An 18,696-nucleotide genomic window follows, 5' to 3' on the forward strand; every position below is an offset into this window, starting at 1 on the left:
GTGCTCTCTTTTCTTCCTCTCTTTTTTGAGCAGCAGCTCTCCTCTCTGCTTCTTGCCTTGCCTTGCCTCCAACATCCTCTGCTTGCATTTCAGTATTTGCCTCTGTTTCTTGCTCAGGCCATATAACCTGCAGGGGAATTAGTGCCCCTATCTCTGGCTCTGCATCTGCTTGCTCTGTTTCTGGCCCTGCCTCTTCTTGCTCTGTTTCTGCCCCTGCCTCTCCTTCATCTGTTTCTGCCCCTGCCTCTGCTTCCTCTGTTTCAGACTGAACAGTACTGCTGGGAATCCTCTTTGCAGGGCTGATAACTGGAGGCAAATGTGCTCTTGGATAGTGCACAGCATCATCTTCATTTGAATTTTCCTGCAAACTGTCATCATGATCTAGATATATACTAAAGAAATGGTGCCCAATATCAACAAACACCATCATTCTGTCTGTCTGCTCCTCATCACTAAGTTCTCTTAGACCATTTGTACTAGGTGTAAGGATGGGCACACAGTAGAATACTTTGAGCCTCCCTGCCATCTCATAACCTATTTCCTCAACTAGGCTTTCAATGAGAATTGGTGACCAGGTTACCTTCTCCACATTATCATACCAGATGGCTCGACCATTCACATAAGCAGGGTTCCTCCCATGCCCAACAAAAAATCCACCATGATTAATTTCAACAGAGAAATTTCTGCTTCTACGACCTGATGCAGCAACACATAGACAGCAAGCATCAGAATCGGCTGTATATACATTTTATTAAAAGAGATAAAACCCTAAGCCCCAATTCTCCTACCCCCAAATCCCATACCAAAACCCTAGAACAACAACACATCTACAAAGGCAATGCAGCCCTAAAAGGTTGGTTTTTGAACATCAAAACGCTCGGATTCTTGAGGAAATAGGACTTACTGTACACGGGGGAGGTGCCCCTTCTGGACAACGAACAGGGGCCATCGACGTCGGTTCCAACGGGAAGAAGGAGTGCTGCGGCGGTGCGTCGTGGACGACGCACGAATTCAGCCCCTCGCCACGACTATACCGCCGACGATCGCCGGGGCGGCGACTCCACTATCTCTGCGCGAAGACGAACAGGCGCCGTGACTGGAGGAGGAGGAGGAGGAGGGATGATTGGTGATTAGGTGATGCCTGAGGGGCTATTCGCATATTTCCACTACCGCCGCGCCGCGGATCGCCACCTGTCCCCAACGATCGGTCAACACGTGGTCAACTAGGCCTGTACGCACCGCATACGTGCTACAGTGACCGTACAATCACGTCCCATCGTATACAGTGACCGTAACGAGCGTATTCCAATGGTCAGTGACCGTATCGTGCTTTCGTCCCAAATATAGTGACCATGAGTGTATTTATCTCTTTGAAATAAATAAGTATAGTTTTACAAATCGAATAAAAATTAAATTGTCTCAAATACATATGGAAAAGATACATCTATTGGTTGCCAACATGAGCCCACATATTCTCAACCAAATCATTTTGCAGCTATGTATGAGTTTTTCAATCATGTATTTCATAATGAAATTGGGCGAACTGTTCAAACGTTGCCGCTTCTTCATGCTCAGACACACCATTCTCATCCTGAAACTGAAACCCTTAATCGTAGATACATTCCGAACGCACATCTTTTACGATCATATTATGCATAATCACACAAGTTGTCATCACCTCCCACAACTTTTTGGTGCTGCAAGTCCTAGCAGGTACTGAACGATATCCCATCGAGATTGCAAAACACCAAAGGCACGATCGACGTCCTTCCTAGCACTCGCTTGCTCTTGGTCAAATCTTTTCCTCTTCTCTTCGATAGGGTCGGAGATTATCTTCACAATAGTGGTCCACCAAGGATAATACCGTCACCCAGGTCCTTTGTCGTAGTTATGACCGTTGATGATAACATTCACCGATGGGTTGTTGCCTTTCGCAAGCCTTGCAAACACCGATGAGCGTCGAAGCACATTGATATCATTATGTGATCCGGCCATGTCGAAAAAAGAGTGCCAAATCCAGATATCTTGTGAGGCCACGGCCTCAGGTATGACAGTGCAAGCCATGACATGGTCCTTGTACTGCCCTTGCCAAGCGGTAGGGCAGTTATTCCACTCCCAGTGCATGCAGTCTATGCTGCCAAGCATCCCTGGGAAGCCCCGCTCGCATTCATCACTAACAAACGGGTTGTATCGTGAGGGGTCGTCTCTCTCAAGTACTTGTGTACATACTACCAGGAAAAAAACAAATTTTATTTAGATGACAATCTATTAGATATGGAATTTAAATAAAATAAGAACTTCCACGCATAGAGTCAAAACATAACACAAAAAACACTTGAACTAGTCTTTTGCTTGAACAATAAACATATAAAAACATATTGCCTTCTATTAAAAATATAAACATTTTAATAAAATAAAATCATGTATTATCATGTATTAACAAATCATCATGGATTTAATAATAATTGCCATATATTAAAATGTTTATGATGTATTCAAAATATATATAATTTCTAAAAATATCAACGTGTATTTGGAAATGTTCCTCATGAAACAAAAATTATAATGTAGTCCGAAATGTTTTACGTCTATTTTAAAACTATTTATCATGGTATTTTAAAATTCTTAGATCATGTTTTAACTTTAGTTACACAAAAAGACTTATAAATAAATCATAAACTTTTTAAAATCACGAGGAATATTATTTGAAAATACACAATGACTATTTAAGTACACGATAAATACCTTAATACACAAGAAACAATTTGAAAACTTTTACATGATGAAGAAACAGAACCAGAAGAGAAGGAAAAAATACAAATAACAGAAAAAATAAAAAATAAAATAGCAATAAAATAAGAGAAATAAATACCGCGAGCTGTTTTTGTTAGGGAAGGTATGGAAAACAAAAGGTAAGAAAAAGGAAAGGTGTCGTAAACGAAAGGTCGAGAAAATAAATAAATACAGAAATGTTAAAAATAGTAAATATGTTTAAAAAAAGTAAGCCCAAAAGGAACCATAGAATTCAAACAAACCCAGTTCCTAGAGAATATGAGAAAAGAGCCGATTCAAATGATCATTGGAGGAAAATTTCCCCTTATTGAGCCGGCCAATATGCGCTGTAACTGCCGGCAACTGCGAGTTACGTCTCCCTGTAAGCGAGATATAGCACTGACGTTAAGACTACACTAGTATGAGCTGATGGGCTCGGCCTCTGCATAAGAAAAATAAAGTTTATCAGAATCGTTTCAATAATTTTCATGGGAAGATGACTTTCTAGAATTTGATAATGATAGCTTGATTTATTCGTCTAGGCATTCAAATGGAAGCCTAAGTGTTACCGTTCGCTTCCTAGTGTATTAGGGATCAATCGGATCTTTTCTCAAAAAAAAAGAAAAAAAGAGCAATCGGATCATACATTCTGCTCCGATGTGGGTGGGTGCGTGTGTGCGTGGGTTGGGGCGGCGTGGGAGGAGGAAGAAGAAGATGGAGGAGGCTAACCGGCTGGCTTGATGACATCTCGATTCCATGGTCTCATCACAACCCTAATTAAGTTGACAGGGTGCGGATGAGATAAGCAAGCCAGAGAAATTAGAGGGGGTGGAGGAATGTCGGGGTTTGTTCACACGATTGGACTAGGAAGAAGGGAGTAAGAATGGTTTGGTTTAAACCTAAGTTGTCATAGACTAATTTGATTGATTAGGGAGTACGTAGCTAGCTATCGTCAAAAAGAATGCGGTGTGGTGATGGTGGAATCCAGAATGATGTCACACGGCTCCATCCATCCATCCATCCATCACATGTGCACTCTCTTCAATCATGCGTCCATCCATCCATCCGTCCATGTGTACATGTACGTGACCAATGCCCCGTACGTAGGTCACTCATGTCATGCACTGTCTCCTGCCACCTGCACAAATCGAATCCAATCGTCCAAAAAGAAAACATCAAGATCGATGTGGGATCGACCATGCTCCCTTTTCTTCAAGCTGTATCTAGTTCACCATCATTCTCTGTGCCAAAAAAGACTAGTTAGTTACTAGCTAATGCAGTATGTCCAGACTAATAAACAAGTATAACAACATATGCTTAATCGGCATATGTGGTGTCGCAATAAGTATATACTCGAGGAAGTAGGGAACAATTTTCCTATATTTCTCCATGTTTTGGGAACCGGCTTGATTGCTTGCATGTGCATAAGTGGATCTCAAATAGTAAAAGAAAATCTCAGACAAATATATATATGTCATTTACAATTTCATTGTTCGTTGATCCATGGCCACCCATCAATGTCAAGAAACTCCATTTAGGGTTGTAGGAGGTTTCCGTAGGTGTCCCACATGTTGTCGACAATTATCTTGTACGCCCTTTGCGTGGGGTGGAAGCTGTCAAAGAAGACGTGCTTGGATACGTCCTCGCAAACCGCCATGAACCTTGAGTCGCAGAGATTCGTCACCTCAATGAGCCCGGTCCCACAACACCCGCGGGTCGTCTCCGTAAACCCCCACCGCCCCCCGTCCTCGGCGAGCTCTTGGATAATGTCATAGATCCCGAGGTAGACAACGCGGGTGTTGAACCCGGGCTCCGCGTCCAACCCATTGATGAGCTCCTGCACCCTCGAGTTGTAGAGTTGTGCCGCGTAGTTGCGTTTGGGCTCGCATCGACGGTGCAACCCGCCGCCGACAGTCCGTTGCGACGGCACACACCCAATGGGCGGGAGACCCACGAAGCCGACAAGCTTTGCTCCGCGCGTGCTCACACCTCGGAGAAACTTGTCCACGCCGACGAGAAGGAGGTCCACGTAGGACGGAATGTCGTACTCCAGCATTCGGAACGGAGTGGTGAAGTATGTGTTCGCCACATCATCTGAGCCAGCGCACACAAAGAAGAAGGCACCGTCTATGATCCTCTCGGCCTCTTCCTCGCCGGCAATGGCCACCAACTTGCTGCGGTACTCGTCGAAGTACTCGAGTTGCTGTTCCAGAGTGATCACGCCCTGCGTTACGCATACAAGTTAGCAAGATATACAAAACTTTATTTTACTGGACTAGCTAGCGGTTTGCGATGATTCAACCTCTCCATCGATCGACCGATGCACGCATCGTATAATATGAAATTGGTAGAGTATATACCACGATTTTTGGGGTGAGGGGATCGTATCCGGTGGCACCGGAGGCGAAGCTGACACCGGTGAGGAGGTCCTCTGAAGTGTGATCGACGTTTAGCCATGGAGCAACCAGCTTCTTCACGTGAAGTTTTTGGGCTGAAATCCGGCCATGAATGAAAGAGGTTAAATCTTTTCTGAGGGATTGAAAGCGGTTTAACCAATAGAAGCTTATTAAACAGATTGTAAAGCCCAAACTGGGCCGGCATACCAGCAGCTGACTACTGGCTAATGGGCTAGGCCTATGCATAGGAAATTAAGAGAACCAAAATCATTTAACTGTTGGGTCGGATATATCGTGAAGAAATTTCCTATTTGCCGCTCGTCGCGAAGTAGTGTCGGGGCTTCGCACATGATCCCAATGATCATTTTGGGAGTGGGCCGGCCCGTTTAACTGTTCCAGCGTCTCGGTTTTAGAAACCTTCTAGAGGTTCCTAGCCGGGTTTTTCTGGTTTCGGAAAACTTCTAGAAGGTTTGTTGATCCGAAGGCATGAAGCCCCGACATCGCTTCACAACGAACGACGGGTAGGAGCTCTCTATCGCGAAGGCTACACTCACTTTCCTCTCGCGCTTCTGGTCGGAATAATATTGTACCTTCCTGGCCCGGCTAACATGTCTGGTTTGTCTTGTTCCCTTTCCTATCTATTTTTTATTGGTTTACATCTTTTTTTCCTTCATTCACGAATACAGCTTTCTACAGATATACGTTCAATATTTGTGTATACATGTTAGATATTTTTCACATACACGTAAAACATTGTTTCAAAATACACATTGAACATTAGTCAAATGGACATTTCTTAATTCATGGCATGCTTTTTTTCACAAGCATTGAATATTTTTTAAATGGCTTGAGCATTTTTTTAAACGTGCCCAAAAAGATGTTAAGTAATATAATATTTTTCTCAAACGTCACGAATATTATTTTTTGAATGGTACAATATTTGAAAAAAAAACTTAAATGAATATCACTTTTCAATGTATGCAAATATTTTTATAAATGTCTAAAAATATTATGAACCGAATGAATTTGATTTAAAATTCGCTGAATAATTCTTGAATGCTATTACGCATATTTAATAAAGAAGAACAATGTTTTGCATTTTAATATTTCCTCTGTCCCAAATAAGTGCCGTTGAGTTAAGGCCTGTTCGGCTGTTCACCAGCTCCACGGATCCACGGAGCATCTATTTCTCAACTCCAATATTTTAGCCTATAGCTCCGTCAGCTCCGGGAGCTGAGTGTGGAGTGGAGGGACTCCGAACACCCCCTAGTATACAATTTGTATTAGTCTAGTATTAAATTTACGACACTTATTTTTGGATGGAGAGAGTAAATTGTAAAGTGTCACCAACATATTTTAAATGTGTTAACAATTTTTTAATGTAATAATAATATTTCTAAATACAAAAAAGTATTTTTAGAATTATCACGTATCTTTTTTTAAATTCGTAAACCCTTGTTTAATGTCAGGATTATTTTTGGAATGGTATGATTTTTTTACTCAATTTTGTAAGCAATTTATTTACACATCGTGAAGAATTTTTCTAATGCATGGAGAATGTTTAGAAGAATTAAATACATTATTTTCCATTCTCATAAATACAAATAAAATTACTAAAATTAATAAAACAAAGAAAAAAAACATGCATATGTTGCTCTCGCACTAAGCAGCTAACTCTAGGCGATCAGATATCATAGTGGGCTTCTCCGATTTAGAAGGTTACTGCAGCTGACACTACGCTCAGGATTGCTCTAAGTGTTGTATAGACATGTAAAGATGATATCATATTTGTTTCTTATGAAGGAGTATATAAAATATATCTCCTAGGGTGACATAAAATGACATCTCGTATTCTTAGCTCGTTGTGCGAAACTGAGACCAAATGCTAGAAAATCACGCGGACCTCAATATGGCTCACGGCAGTAGCAATAGATTTTTGTTTCTTTTTATTTATCCATGTTATATATTTTGTTGTTGGCTTTGATATTTATTTTAGTATTTTTAAATTCAATTAAACTACATAATCACTGTTTAAATATTGTTAATATTATAAATCAACAATATTTAATATTCCTGAACATCTTCTTAAACTAGGGAATTATTTAAAAACATAATTCATCTTCCATTTTGTGAATATTATTATTTAAATAATATTTCTAATTTTAAAATAAGTGAACATTTTCTTACTATTTGAGGAAAAAATAAATTCATAAAAATATCTGAAAGGGATGAATATATTAATTTTACGAATTTTATAAATTCAAATTTGAAATTTAAATAGTCGATCTAAATAAAAAGAATGCTAAAACCGTAATTTTGTTTTAAGAAACGTTGAAACCATAATCATACGGTCCACCCTGAACCGATGAGGTGTTGCATGGCCCGTAAAACATAACGCATGTTTAGGGGCTATTCTGCGTAGAAAGCATAGAACAGGAGCTCCCAAATAATTGATCTTTAAAAGCTCAGTTTCATTTAAATACGTGCACTTGTCATATAGTATGTGCTCTTCATGTGCATGCATATTTTATATCAACCGAAATTTGTTGGTGTTAAAAATGATTTTGATCCTTAAATTATGTCTTTTAAATATCGTTATTTTATTTTTTTTCAACATGCAAAACTTCTTGGGGGCAAGGAGGGGGGGGGGGGGGGGGGGCTGGGGTCAGGAATTATCCCACATGTACTCAATCCATAAAAAGATATAAGAGCGTTTATATTTGGTGATCTAAATAATCTTAATATTTCTTCACAAATAGATTAAAAAATTTAATTTATTTTTTTACAAATGCCAATGATAATACTATGGATTAAAATATAAAGCTGGTTGTATTAAGTCAGCGCTCCCGGATCAATATTCAAAACCATACAAATTTTTGAATAGTGGATGCTTAGAAATCATATGCGTGGATTTTATCAAATGTCTTTTAGCATTGACACATACTCCCTCCATTCCATAATACTTGTCATTATAGCAAATTATTGAGTAACATTTTACGGATTTTGTGCTTGTATTGAATACGCTGAAGTCCAAAAGGATAGTTTTTTAATGGATTTTGTGAATATTTTAAAATCATTCATTTATAAGATTCATGAACATGTTATAAACACAGGAACATTTAAAAAAATCATGAACATTCTAGAGAAATGAAATTTTCTTCGGAACTCATTATCTTTTTTATTTTTTGAATATTATTTTTCAAAAAATAGTCATATTTGTGCTCTTCGTGTGCATGTATTTTATTTATAACAAACGTCAATTGTTTGTGTCAAATATGATTTTGATGCTAAAATTATGCCTTTTAGATCTCTATATTTCTTTTTTTTCAAGGCACAAAATTCTAGTTTTTTGTTAGAAAATACCACACATGTAACAAGGATATACTTCATTCGTTCCTAAATATAAATCTTTTGAAAGATTTCAATAAGCACTACATATGGATGTGTATAGTCATAGTTTAGAGTGTAGATTCATTCGTTTTCCTCCGTGTGTAGTCCCCATTGAAATCTCTACAGAGACTTATATTTAGAAATGGAGAGTAGATCTTAAAAAAATCAATGCTAGATTTCGTAATTTGTATACCACGAAAAACACGGTATAACTATGGATTAAAATATACAGCTGATCGTGTTAAGTCAGGGCTCTCGTATCAATATTCGAAACCATACAACTTTTTGAATAGTGATTTGTCTACAATATATTTTTTAGCATTAACACATACTGTACTTCCTCCGTTTCATAATACTTGTCATGGTTTTAGGTTAGTTGAATAACCTTTTATGGATTTTGTGCTCGTATTGAACACTCTAAAGTCCAAAAGGGTAGCTTTTCTATGGAACCTCGTTAAGCAGGCAACCTGCGCGATTTCATTAATATAAAAAAGATTAAAGTAACCTGACTCATAAGAAAAAGTAGACAGGACCCTAGAAGACTAGACAAACCAGTGACCGGGACGTACGTACCGACGAGGTCGGAGGGCACGAGGCCGTTGGAGAAGCGTCCGGTGGCGACGTGGCCGTCGAAGTCCCTGCCGTAGGGCGGATGGTTTGCCTTGATCTGGGTGTGCAGGTTGTTGTTGTTCCCCGGGTCCACGATGGAGTCGCCGAACACGATCACCGCCGTCGCCTTCGGGCTCCGCCTCTCCTCGTCCGTCACCACCGCCGCCGTCCCATTGTTCTGCTGCTCCCGGCACACAGCCGGCCGCACCACCGCCACCAGCACAACGGCGAACAGCTCGTGCAGCCGCGGCCTCCTCATCGTCGTTGCGTGTGAGTAATGTGGTGTGGTGTGTGGTTGCCGGTTGGCCTCAACCGAATGCAGCTATACCTAGCTATAGCTGCATGCAATGGAGGATGTTGGCTGCGTACCAACTACTAAGCAATCTGCCTCTGCCTCTCTATTTATACACACTGACACACACACATATATGTGTGTCCTTCCAACGTGTAGTGGGCTATGGTGTGAAGTACTTGCTTGCGTGCAGTTGGAGTGTCAATGGCGCCTCCTTAATGGAACACTGCATGCATTCGGTTAGATGATCGACGTTTCTTCCACGAAAAAGATGTAAATATTCGGTTAGGCGATCGATCGATATGCATGATAAGGCACGTACCAGCTAGCATGCACGACGGCGATCGCCTTAAATTGATGGTCCTCGTCGACCTGATTAGTATACATATATCAAACTATATATGCATGATGTTTCTTGGCCAAATATAGCCAACACATGGCCAGTGTGGTAAGCAATTAATCTCAAACCAAACCAATATTAACCAAAAGAAATTGTACGTACTAATATGGCTACTAACTGGCTGATGAAGACTGCGGAATGTGGATTGGCACTGCGCATGAGTAAGATACACTAGTTGGTCACGTACGTCCATTTAATCTCATATCATAATCATTTTAATTATTGAGTGATGTAACCATGCATCCATGAGGTGGACCGACAGCGGTCCTTATCCTACATGTATGAAGTATATGTGCACCTAATCACATTCACATATATGATTAAATAAATGTTTGCATGTGATTAGGTTTGATAGTGCTTAGCGCGTACGTTCTAGCAAGTACACTACAAGATTAGACGAGTCCACACCTGAAGGTGGTCGATGCATGCATGCATGCATGCATGGTTAATTGTTGGCCGCTTAGTTGGATGTAAAATTGTACTGGTAGCATGGCTAGTGGATCGACTGAATCAAGGCAAAGTGCAACCACACTTTTTTATACAAATACTACATAGTTTTAATTTCGATAGATGGCAATCCATGAGCTAGCTAGCTATAGGGAGGTGTTAATGGCGTGTGGGAATTAACGTGGAGGGAAGGAGCGGCTAGCTCGAAAAAGAGGAGCCAGGCGTGCATCATGCATTCATGCGTGTTGGTTAGCAAGCCATCTAGACCCATCCGTCTGCCTGTCCCTGACCTTTACGTGCAACCGCTCGCCGTTGCTTTCACTTTGCCAAAATTAATACATGAGGAATCACATGCATCCATCCACCCACTTGACAAAATATTAAGACCGTTCAACAGGCCACTCGCTTGAGCTTGTGTGTTCTCCCATCCAACCCAACCGAAAACGTGTCATTGTGGGCATTCATGACCAAGATTTGAATTTTTCGGAAACAGACAAATTACGGAACTCAACGAAAATACCAAATTTTCAGGAATTACTTCGGAATTTTATATCTGAAATTCACTGATTGTTGATCTAATTTCAGTTTGTTTTCACGTTTGTATGAATTTGACCCAAAACCTTGAGGTTCCAAATATTTTTGTATGTACCGAACTTTTAAAATTTCACCAAGCTTTGTTGAAATTTTGAACCCTGCTCATGGACATTATGTGCTTGCTTGCACAAACACTTTTGTGGCAAATTAACGTAGACTAGGAATGAAAAGGGTTTAAAAGAGCAAACTTTAGAGGATAATAGGTAAATATTCCATGATACTTTTCCTTTTTAAGAGAACCGAGAAAACAAATTTGAGCCTTTCGAACCCCAAGACTTCACAATCCCAATAAATAAAGGTCAATAAACTATTTAAGAAAAAATTATCAAGCTCCGCTGTCATATTTTGGTATTTAAACAGTTTTGTCTAAGAAGACAATGACCGTTAGGAAAGGGAATGTGTCATGAAGAGGACAGTCGTGACTCGTGAGTGTGATTTAGCTTTGTTAATAGTTTTGGAATGTCAGTAAATTAAAGGAGAGATTCCATACTTCGGTTTGATTGAAAGCAACTTAAACCCACGTGTAGAGTAGAATATTCCTCGAAAATGTTGTAGAAGTTGGGTGGCATCCATGGTGTGATGGCAGGGTCTCGGATACTTGCCTTATTTTTTTAGAGGGAAAGGGGGGAGGGGGGACTATGACCAATGATGATATTAATCTAAAAATATTTGGCTTTCACCATGAGCAACTTCCAGAATTCAAATGCAATTTGATGAAAGTTTGAGTTAAGTTTTCAAATTCTCTCAAAGTTTGGTGAATAGGTTGAAAGCATCTCAAAACAATTATCTGCAATAACGTGGGCGGATGAAAAGATCGAGATGGCGCTAGGCGGGGGATATGAACAAGTACTAATTTTTTGTTAATTATTATTAATTTTAGGCTATGCGTAATATAAAGGCGTGTGTCAATTAATGCTATAATCAGATAAGTAATCCGATATGATGAATTTAACAAGATATAACAAATGCACGGTGGTGTGACCAAAGTATGTAACACCCTCGGCACACTCGACGGTTACTGATCGTTACTTCTGACGAGATCTAGACTGACCCCACACGTTGTGCACACTTTGTCTTACTTATGCGCACATCGAACCAACTCGGTCACCCATCTTGAAATTGCTTCAAGATGAGCACACTTAACTTAATTTGAAGTTCTTTCTGAATCGGCTTCCGGGAAAAAGGAATTCCTTATTGATATGAGTAGTATTATTAAGCCAAGCTATCACATACATCCCTACTCAAACGACCCAACGTCCTCGTCGTGCCACATGAAAGTTCCCTGTTGGCACGCATCCGTGTGTCCAGTCTTACTCCTGGCGGTATCTAGACTGACCCCATAGATCAATACTAGACTTTCGTCGGCACTTTGTCCTCACTCGTACGCATCCGGGACCAACTTCTCAGTCGGTCACCCATCATAAAATTGCTCCAAGCTAGGCACGGTTAACTTTGGAGTTCTTTCCGAATGGACTGTTGGAAAAAATGGAATTCCTTATTGGTATGAGTAGTCTATCATCCCTATTAAGCCATACCATCACAAAGTAGACCATAAGTAAAGAGCTAGGGTTAGGGATAGTCGAAGACTCGAGAGATGAGGATGTATCCTGATGTTAACTTCCTTCGAGGGAAGCTAGTCACATTGGAAGGATAGGTGTTACCATGAAGGCAAACTAACACCACAAAGGCTCACCCTAGTCTCCTTGAGATATCAAAGTGAATGTGATTCTCAGCTACTAGCCTTGAGGCTGCCTTGAAACCTTCTAAAACTCTAAGGAAGATAATAAAACAATTTATCACCGGGGCTACTACCACCTAGTTAGGAGTCTCCAACTTCCAAGAGTAACAAGATCCACCAAGCAAACAAGGGGAATAAAATTTTGCTTTTGTTGAAGTGTAGACTAGGCACTTCTCTTTCACTCCACAAAATATCAACCATTTGAGCAGAATGGGAGGGAGTTATCCATGAAATTTGAGCTACAATCAGTGGTGGAGAGATGTGGAGTGATTACCTTATTCTTGGGGAATAAGGTGGTCTTATATAGGTCAATCCTCAATCTCATCATTATGCATAGCCAACTCGTGGTGCAAAGGCGATAGGCGATACCGAAGGTTTGCACCAAGATCAGATGTGGACCCAGAGGTACACCAGAGATTACGGTCACCCTTGGAGTTAGGTTCCGGGCAGACCGGAATTTTTCAAGGAAGTGACACCCTACTCGTGGCCCTGAGAGCTAGCCCGGATGTCCCTGGGTGGCTCCGTGTCCCTTGTTTCTTGAGAACAAAGGCTGGGACTTGGGTACCTCTTTCATGTAATAGGAAGTGTTTTAGCCGAATATTTGTCGGTCTACTTGCAGTTTATTTCCACCATACCTCTAAGATGCACCCCCTCTTAATATTGTGGTTTCCCCATTGTCATGAACTGCCACTTCTCCGTTTCCACCCCCTCCCCCAACCCAGGGGGTCGTCATGGTACATTACATGACATGGTTTAGAGTAGAATTGTGTCTAATTATAGTGCTAGGAAAATAAAAAGACACACACACACACACACACACACACATATATATATATATATATATATATATATATATATATATATATATATAGAGAGAGAGAGAGAGAGAGAGAGAGAGAGAGAGAGCGAGAGAGAGAGAGAGAGGGAAAATACATCCTACCATCCACAATTTCAGTGTAAGGTCTATATATTTTGTGGTGAATAGAAGATATGTGTATAATTAAGGGTGTTTAATGTATGTATTAGGCCACTTAAGGACATTTTTGCCAAAATCTGTAGCATGATATTATAGTATACGCTGGTCTTGGGATGTGGGAAGATTGGATTGTCATTTTCTATTAATTTTATTAACAAAGCTATCTCTATTCCTAATGTCTTACTTGGTAGGCTTGCCTCCACAGTTAATTTCCTCATGTTTTTTTTGTTTCCCGCCTTTGCATGATTTTTTTCGTTTCTCCTCCACCACCTCTCCCACCCTGGTCCATCGGTTTATTTTTCTATCCACTGTTTATTACAAACTAGGGCTTTCCTAATGTATAACAAATCACGAATCTCACTTTATTAAGTTATCTAAATCAATTGATTCCTCTTATTAGTGCAATTAGTTTTAGGAAATAAATAACAGATTTTCAAAAAAGAAATAATATATTTTAATATTGTTTTTCTAACTTATCCAAATCAACCGATCCCCCTCATCAGTGCAATTTTTTTAGGAAACAAATAATGGATTTTAAGGAAATTAACATATAAATCATGAAAAACAAATCTCTAGTCCTACTCATGGACTTGGTAGCCGGTGTTCCATGGGTTTTTTTCGTCTCTTCTTCCACCTTTGTCTTGTTTTTTCGTCCCTCCTTCCATTTTCATTTTTTTTTTGGTTTTTTCGCATCACCTTCACCACCCCATATCTTTGTTTTTTTGCTTTACCTCCCACACAATGAAAACAAATCTGAACGGATTTGAAATTTCCATGTGATCATAAGTTATTTAGCAATGTCTTCATTTGAAATAATCAATCACACTCAATCTTTAATGAATCTTTAAAGATCAAATCTAAATTATTTAACCTTACCATAAGTCGCTCAATAATCTTAATTAATCTTTCCATATGTCATCAGAATTAAAAAAATTAAAATTACCACATATCGTCTAATCACATTCATGCCGCATGACACAGCATACCAAGTATCTAGTTAGTAGCTTCAGTTCCACGCTTTTCTTTGTTTCACCTCCCTCCCTCCCTTCACCTTGATTTTTTAATCTTTTTTCGCGGCACCACCACCAGATCACATTAAAAACAACACAAGGAAAGAAAAATATGTTTCATCCAAAGTTTTTGTTTCTGATTATACCAAATCTACATTTTTAATCAAATATATTCACTATGAAGAATATAGACAACTGATCGTGAAATCTTATTTTGTGCGCCCGGTGGTTCCAATTTATAAGTATATATCTCATTGCCTCAACATGGTCCTCAATTGCAACCTAAATGGGTTGAAAGGACGCGGATGTCGCCTAGCGGGGGGGGGGGGGGGGTCAATAGGCGTTTTAAAATAATTACGGTTTAGGCTTGAACAAATGCGGAATAAAACTAACGGTTAATTTGTCAAGCACAAAACCTAAAACATCTAGGCTCACCTATGTGCACCAACAACTTATGCTAAGCAAGATTAAACAACTAAGTGATAACAAGATATATGACAAAAAACAATATGGCTATCACAGAGTAAAGTGCATATATAAAGGGTTAGGGTAAGAGATAACCGAGGCACTTGGAGACGACGATGTATCCCGAAGTTCACACCCTTGCGTATGCTAATCTCCATTGGAGCGGTGTGGAGGCACAATGCTCCCCAAGATGCCACTAAGGCCACCGTAATCTCCTCACGCCCTCGGACAATGCAAGATGCCCTGATTCCACTAAGGGACCCTTGAGGGCGGTCACCGAACCCGTACAAATGGCAACCCTTGGGGGCGGTCACCGGTACCTGTACAAATTGCTCGGGGCAATCTCCACAACCTAATTGGAGACCCCGGCGCTTGCCCGGAGCTTTACACCACAATGATTGAGCTCCGAGACACCACCAAGCTTCTAGGACGCCAAAGCATACCGAAGAACAATCTCTAGGGTACTAAGTACCAAAAGGTAATAAGCTTCTCAAACTTCACTTCGACGTATCACTGTGGAGAACTCAAACCTATGCAAGAAATGCAATGGCAAGAACACACAAAGTGGACACGTGTTGGAAATATGCCCTAGAGGCAATGATAAATAGTTACTATTATATTTCCTGTTTAAATATAATTGTTTATTATCCATGCTATAATTGTATTGAATGAAAACATAGATACATGTGTTGATACATAGACAAAACAATGTCCGTAGCAATCCTCTAGTTGGCTAGCCAGTTGAACAATGATAGTCAAGGTTTTCTCACTATATGCAAGTGTTGTCACTTGATAACTGGATCACATCATTAGGAGAATCATGTGATGGACTAGACCCAAACTATGAACGTAGTATATTGATCATGTTGTTTTATTGCTATTGTTTTCTGCGTGTCAAGTATTTATTTCTATGACCATGAGGTCATATAACTCACTGGCACCGGAGGAATACCTTGTGTGCATCAAACGTCGCAACGTAACTGGGTGACTACAAAGGTGCTCTACAGGAATCTCCGAAGGTGTCCGTTGAGTTAGTATGGATCAAGACTGGGATTTGTCACTCCGTGTGACGGAGAGGTATCTCGGGGCCCACTCGGTAATACAACATCACACACAAGCCTTGCAAGCAATGTGACTAAGTGTAAGTCACGGGATCTTGTATTACGAAACGAGTAAAGAGACTTGCCGATAACGAGGTTGAAATAGGTATGCGGGTACCGACGATCAAATCTCGGGCAAGTAACATACCGAAGGACAAAGGGAATGACATACGAGATTATATGAATCCTTGACACCGAGGTTCAATCGATAAGATCTTCGGAGAATATGTAGGATCCAATATGGGCATCGAGGTCCCGCTATTGGATATTGACCGAGGATTGCCTCGGGTCATGTCTACATAGTTCTCGAATCCTCACGGTCTGCACACTTAAGGTTCGATGATGTTTTAGTATAGTTGAGTTATATGTGTGGTTACCGAATGTTGTTCGGAGTCCCGGATGAGATCACGGACGTCGAGGGTTTCCGAAATGGTCCGGAAACGAAGATTGATATATAGGATGGTTTCATTTGGTCACCGGAAAGTTTCGGACAATTCCGGCAGCGTACCAGGAGTGACGAATGGGTTCTGAGTGTTCACCAAAGGGGCCCACCCACCCAGGAGTGAGCCCAAGGCCCTAGGATGACGCCACAAGTCCTTTGTGGGCTGGTGGAGTCAACCCAAGAGGGATATAGGCGCCACATAAGAAAATATCAAAAGAAAAGAAAAAAGGAAAAGGAAAGAGAGAGGTGGGAAGGAAGAGGAGTACTCCTCCTTCCCAAACCGAATTGGAGGAGGAGTCCTCCTCCTCCTGGCGGCCAGCGCACCTTGAGGGACTTGTCCCTCAAGGCTAGCCCCTCCCCCTCCCTCCTATATATAGTGGTGGTTTAGGGCTTTTTGAGACACAACTTTGTCACGTGCAACTCTAGCCTATACAACATAGTTTTACCTCTAGATCGGATTTCTGCGGAGCTCGGGCGGAGCCCTGCAGGAGTAGATCATCACCACCATCGGAGTGTCGTCATGCTGCCGGAGAACTCATCTACTTCTCCGTCTTGCTTGATGGATCAAGAAGGCCGAGATCATCGTCGAGTTGTACGTGTGCTGAACGCGGAGGTGTCGTCCGTTCGGCATTAGATCGGAACGGATCGTGGGATGGGTCGCGGGACGGTTCGAGGGACGTGAAAACGTTCCACTACATCAACCGCGTTTCTCAACGCTTCCCGCTGTGCGATCTACAAGGGTACGTAGATCTAATCTCCACTCGTAGATGGACATCACCATGATAGATCTTCGTGTGCGTAGGAAAATTTTTGTTTCCCATGCAACAATCGCCAACAACAAGTCCCTCACACTCAAATCCCCTCACAACAACAAAAGCTATGGAGAAATATGAGAGGAAGAACAAGGAGCTCAAGAATAACTCCAAGATCAAGATCCAAGTGGTTCCCCTCACACAGAGGAGAAAGTGATTGGTGGAGATGTGAATCTAGATCTCCTCTCTCTTTTTCCTCAACAATAGCAAGAATCATTGAAGGGATTGAGAGTTAGCAAGCTCGAAGAAGGTAAACAATGGGGGAAGAACATGAGCTAAAGAGATAAGGTTTAATGGGGAAGAAGATCCCCTTTTATAGGTGGGAAAAAACAACCGTTCTGATTCACACCCCGCACAGAGCGGTACTACCGCTCGATAGGTTCACCAGCCATGCTGAGGCAAAAAGGATGCGCAAATAAAATCCGACGAAGAAGTACTACTGCTCGTCGGAGCGGTACTACCGCTGGTAGGTTCAACATCCATGCCGAGGCAAAAAGGATGCGTAAATAAAGTCCGACGGAGCGGTACTACCGATCGGCACAAGCGGTACTACTGCTCGCCACAGAAACTGCCTTAACTTTCGCATATGGACTCCGAATTCAACGAAACCAAGTTTGTTGGAAAGCTAACGACATGGGAAAACACAATCTTGATAGAAATATCAATAATAAGCAAGTGATAAAAGGCCCATAAGAAATGGTGAGAACCCTTCTTCGAATAAGACCGATAAAAACTCCCAACATCAAAAACATCATAGAAGATGCATATGGAGACCATTTTTTATGAACTCGAGCTTGTCATGAAGATGACCATAAGATATAAAACTCACAAAGAGAAACACCAAACAAGAACCAAGCAGTATGATTCAAGGATGCAAATGGTTTGAGCTCTCAACGAACAATGCGATCAAGCTACTCACTTGAGAGCCCCCCCTTGACAGTACGGCAATCTATCCTAAAACAGAAAACCTATCAAGGACAAACCTATACCTTTCACCTCGTCCTCTTGAGCTAGATGACAATGATCTTGGCTTACTCAATATGGACCACCTTTCTTGATTGCGTTGGCTTTATGAAGACTAGTTGATTGCTCCCCCATACACACTATGGGTGAGCCGCTCTTCAGCATATCTTCACAAGTCCATTACCACCATCCTCCACCACTTGACGTCATCCTCCATGGGTTGTATGAAATCTTCCTCTTGACGCAAGCCCATGGAAACACACCTAACCCCAGATAGAACTCTCACGAAG

The 18,696-nt window shown here is 41.0% G+C and overlaps 1 protein-coding gene across 1 annotated transcript; it reads right to left on the reverse strand.

The window, feature by feature from the left end:
• Window positions 1-4,225: 4,225 nt before the first annotated feature.
• On the reverse strand, window positions 4,226-9,580 carry LOC123399674 (GDSL esterase/lipase EXL3-like). The gene is made up of 3 exons (XM_045094068.1): window positions 9,132-9,580; window positions 5,133-5,263; window positions 4,226-4,996 (listed from the first exon to the last, which is right to left on the reverse strand). Exons 1-3 carry the CDS (start codon window positions 9,424-9,426, stop codon window positions 4,307-4,309), a joined length of 1,116 nt encoding a protein of 371 aa, XP_044950003.1. The 5' UTR covers window positions 9,427-9,580; the 3' UTR covers window positions 4,226-4,306.
• Window positions 9,581-18,696: the final 9,116 nt, after the last annotated feature.

This window comes from Hordeum vulgare, chromosome 5H (assembly GCF_904849725.1).
Source record: "Hordeum vulgare subsp. vulgare chromosome 5H, MorexV3_pseudomolecules_assembly, whole genome shotgun sequence".
Taxonomy (NCBI): domain Eukaryota; kingdom Viridiplantae; phylum Streptophyta; class Magnoliopsida; order Poales; family Poaceae; genus Hordeum; species Hordeum vulgare.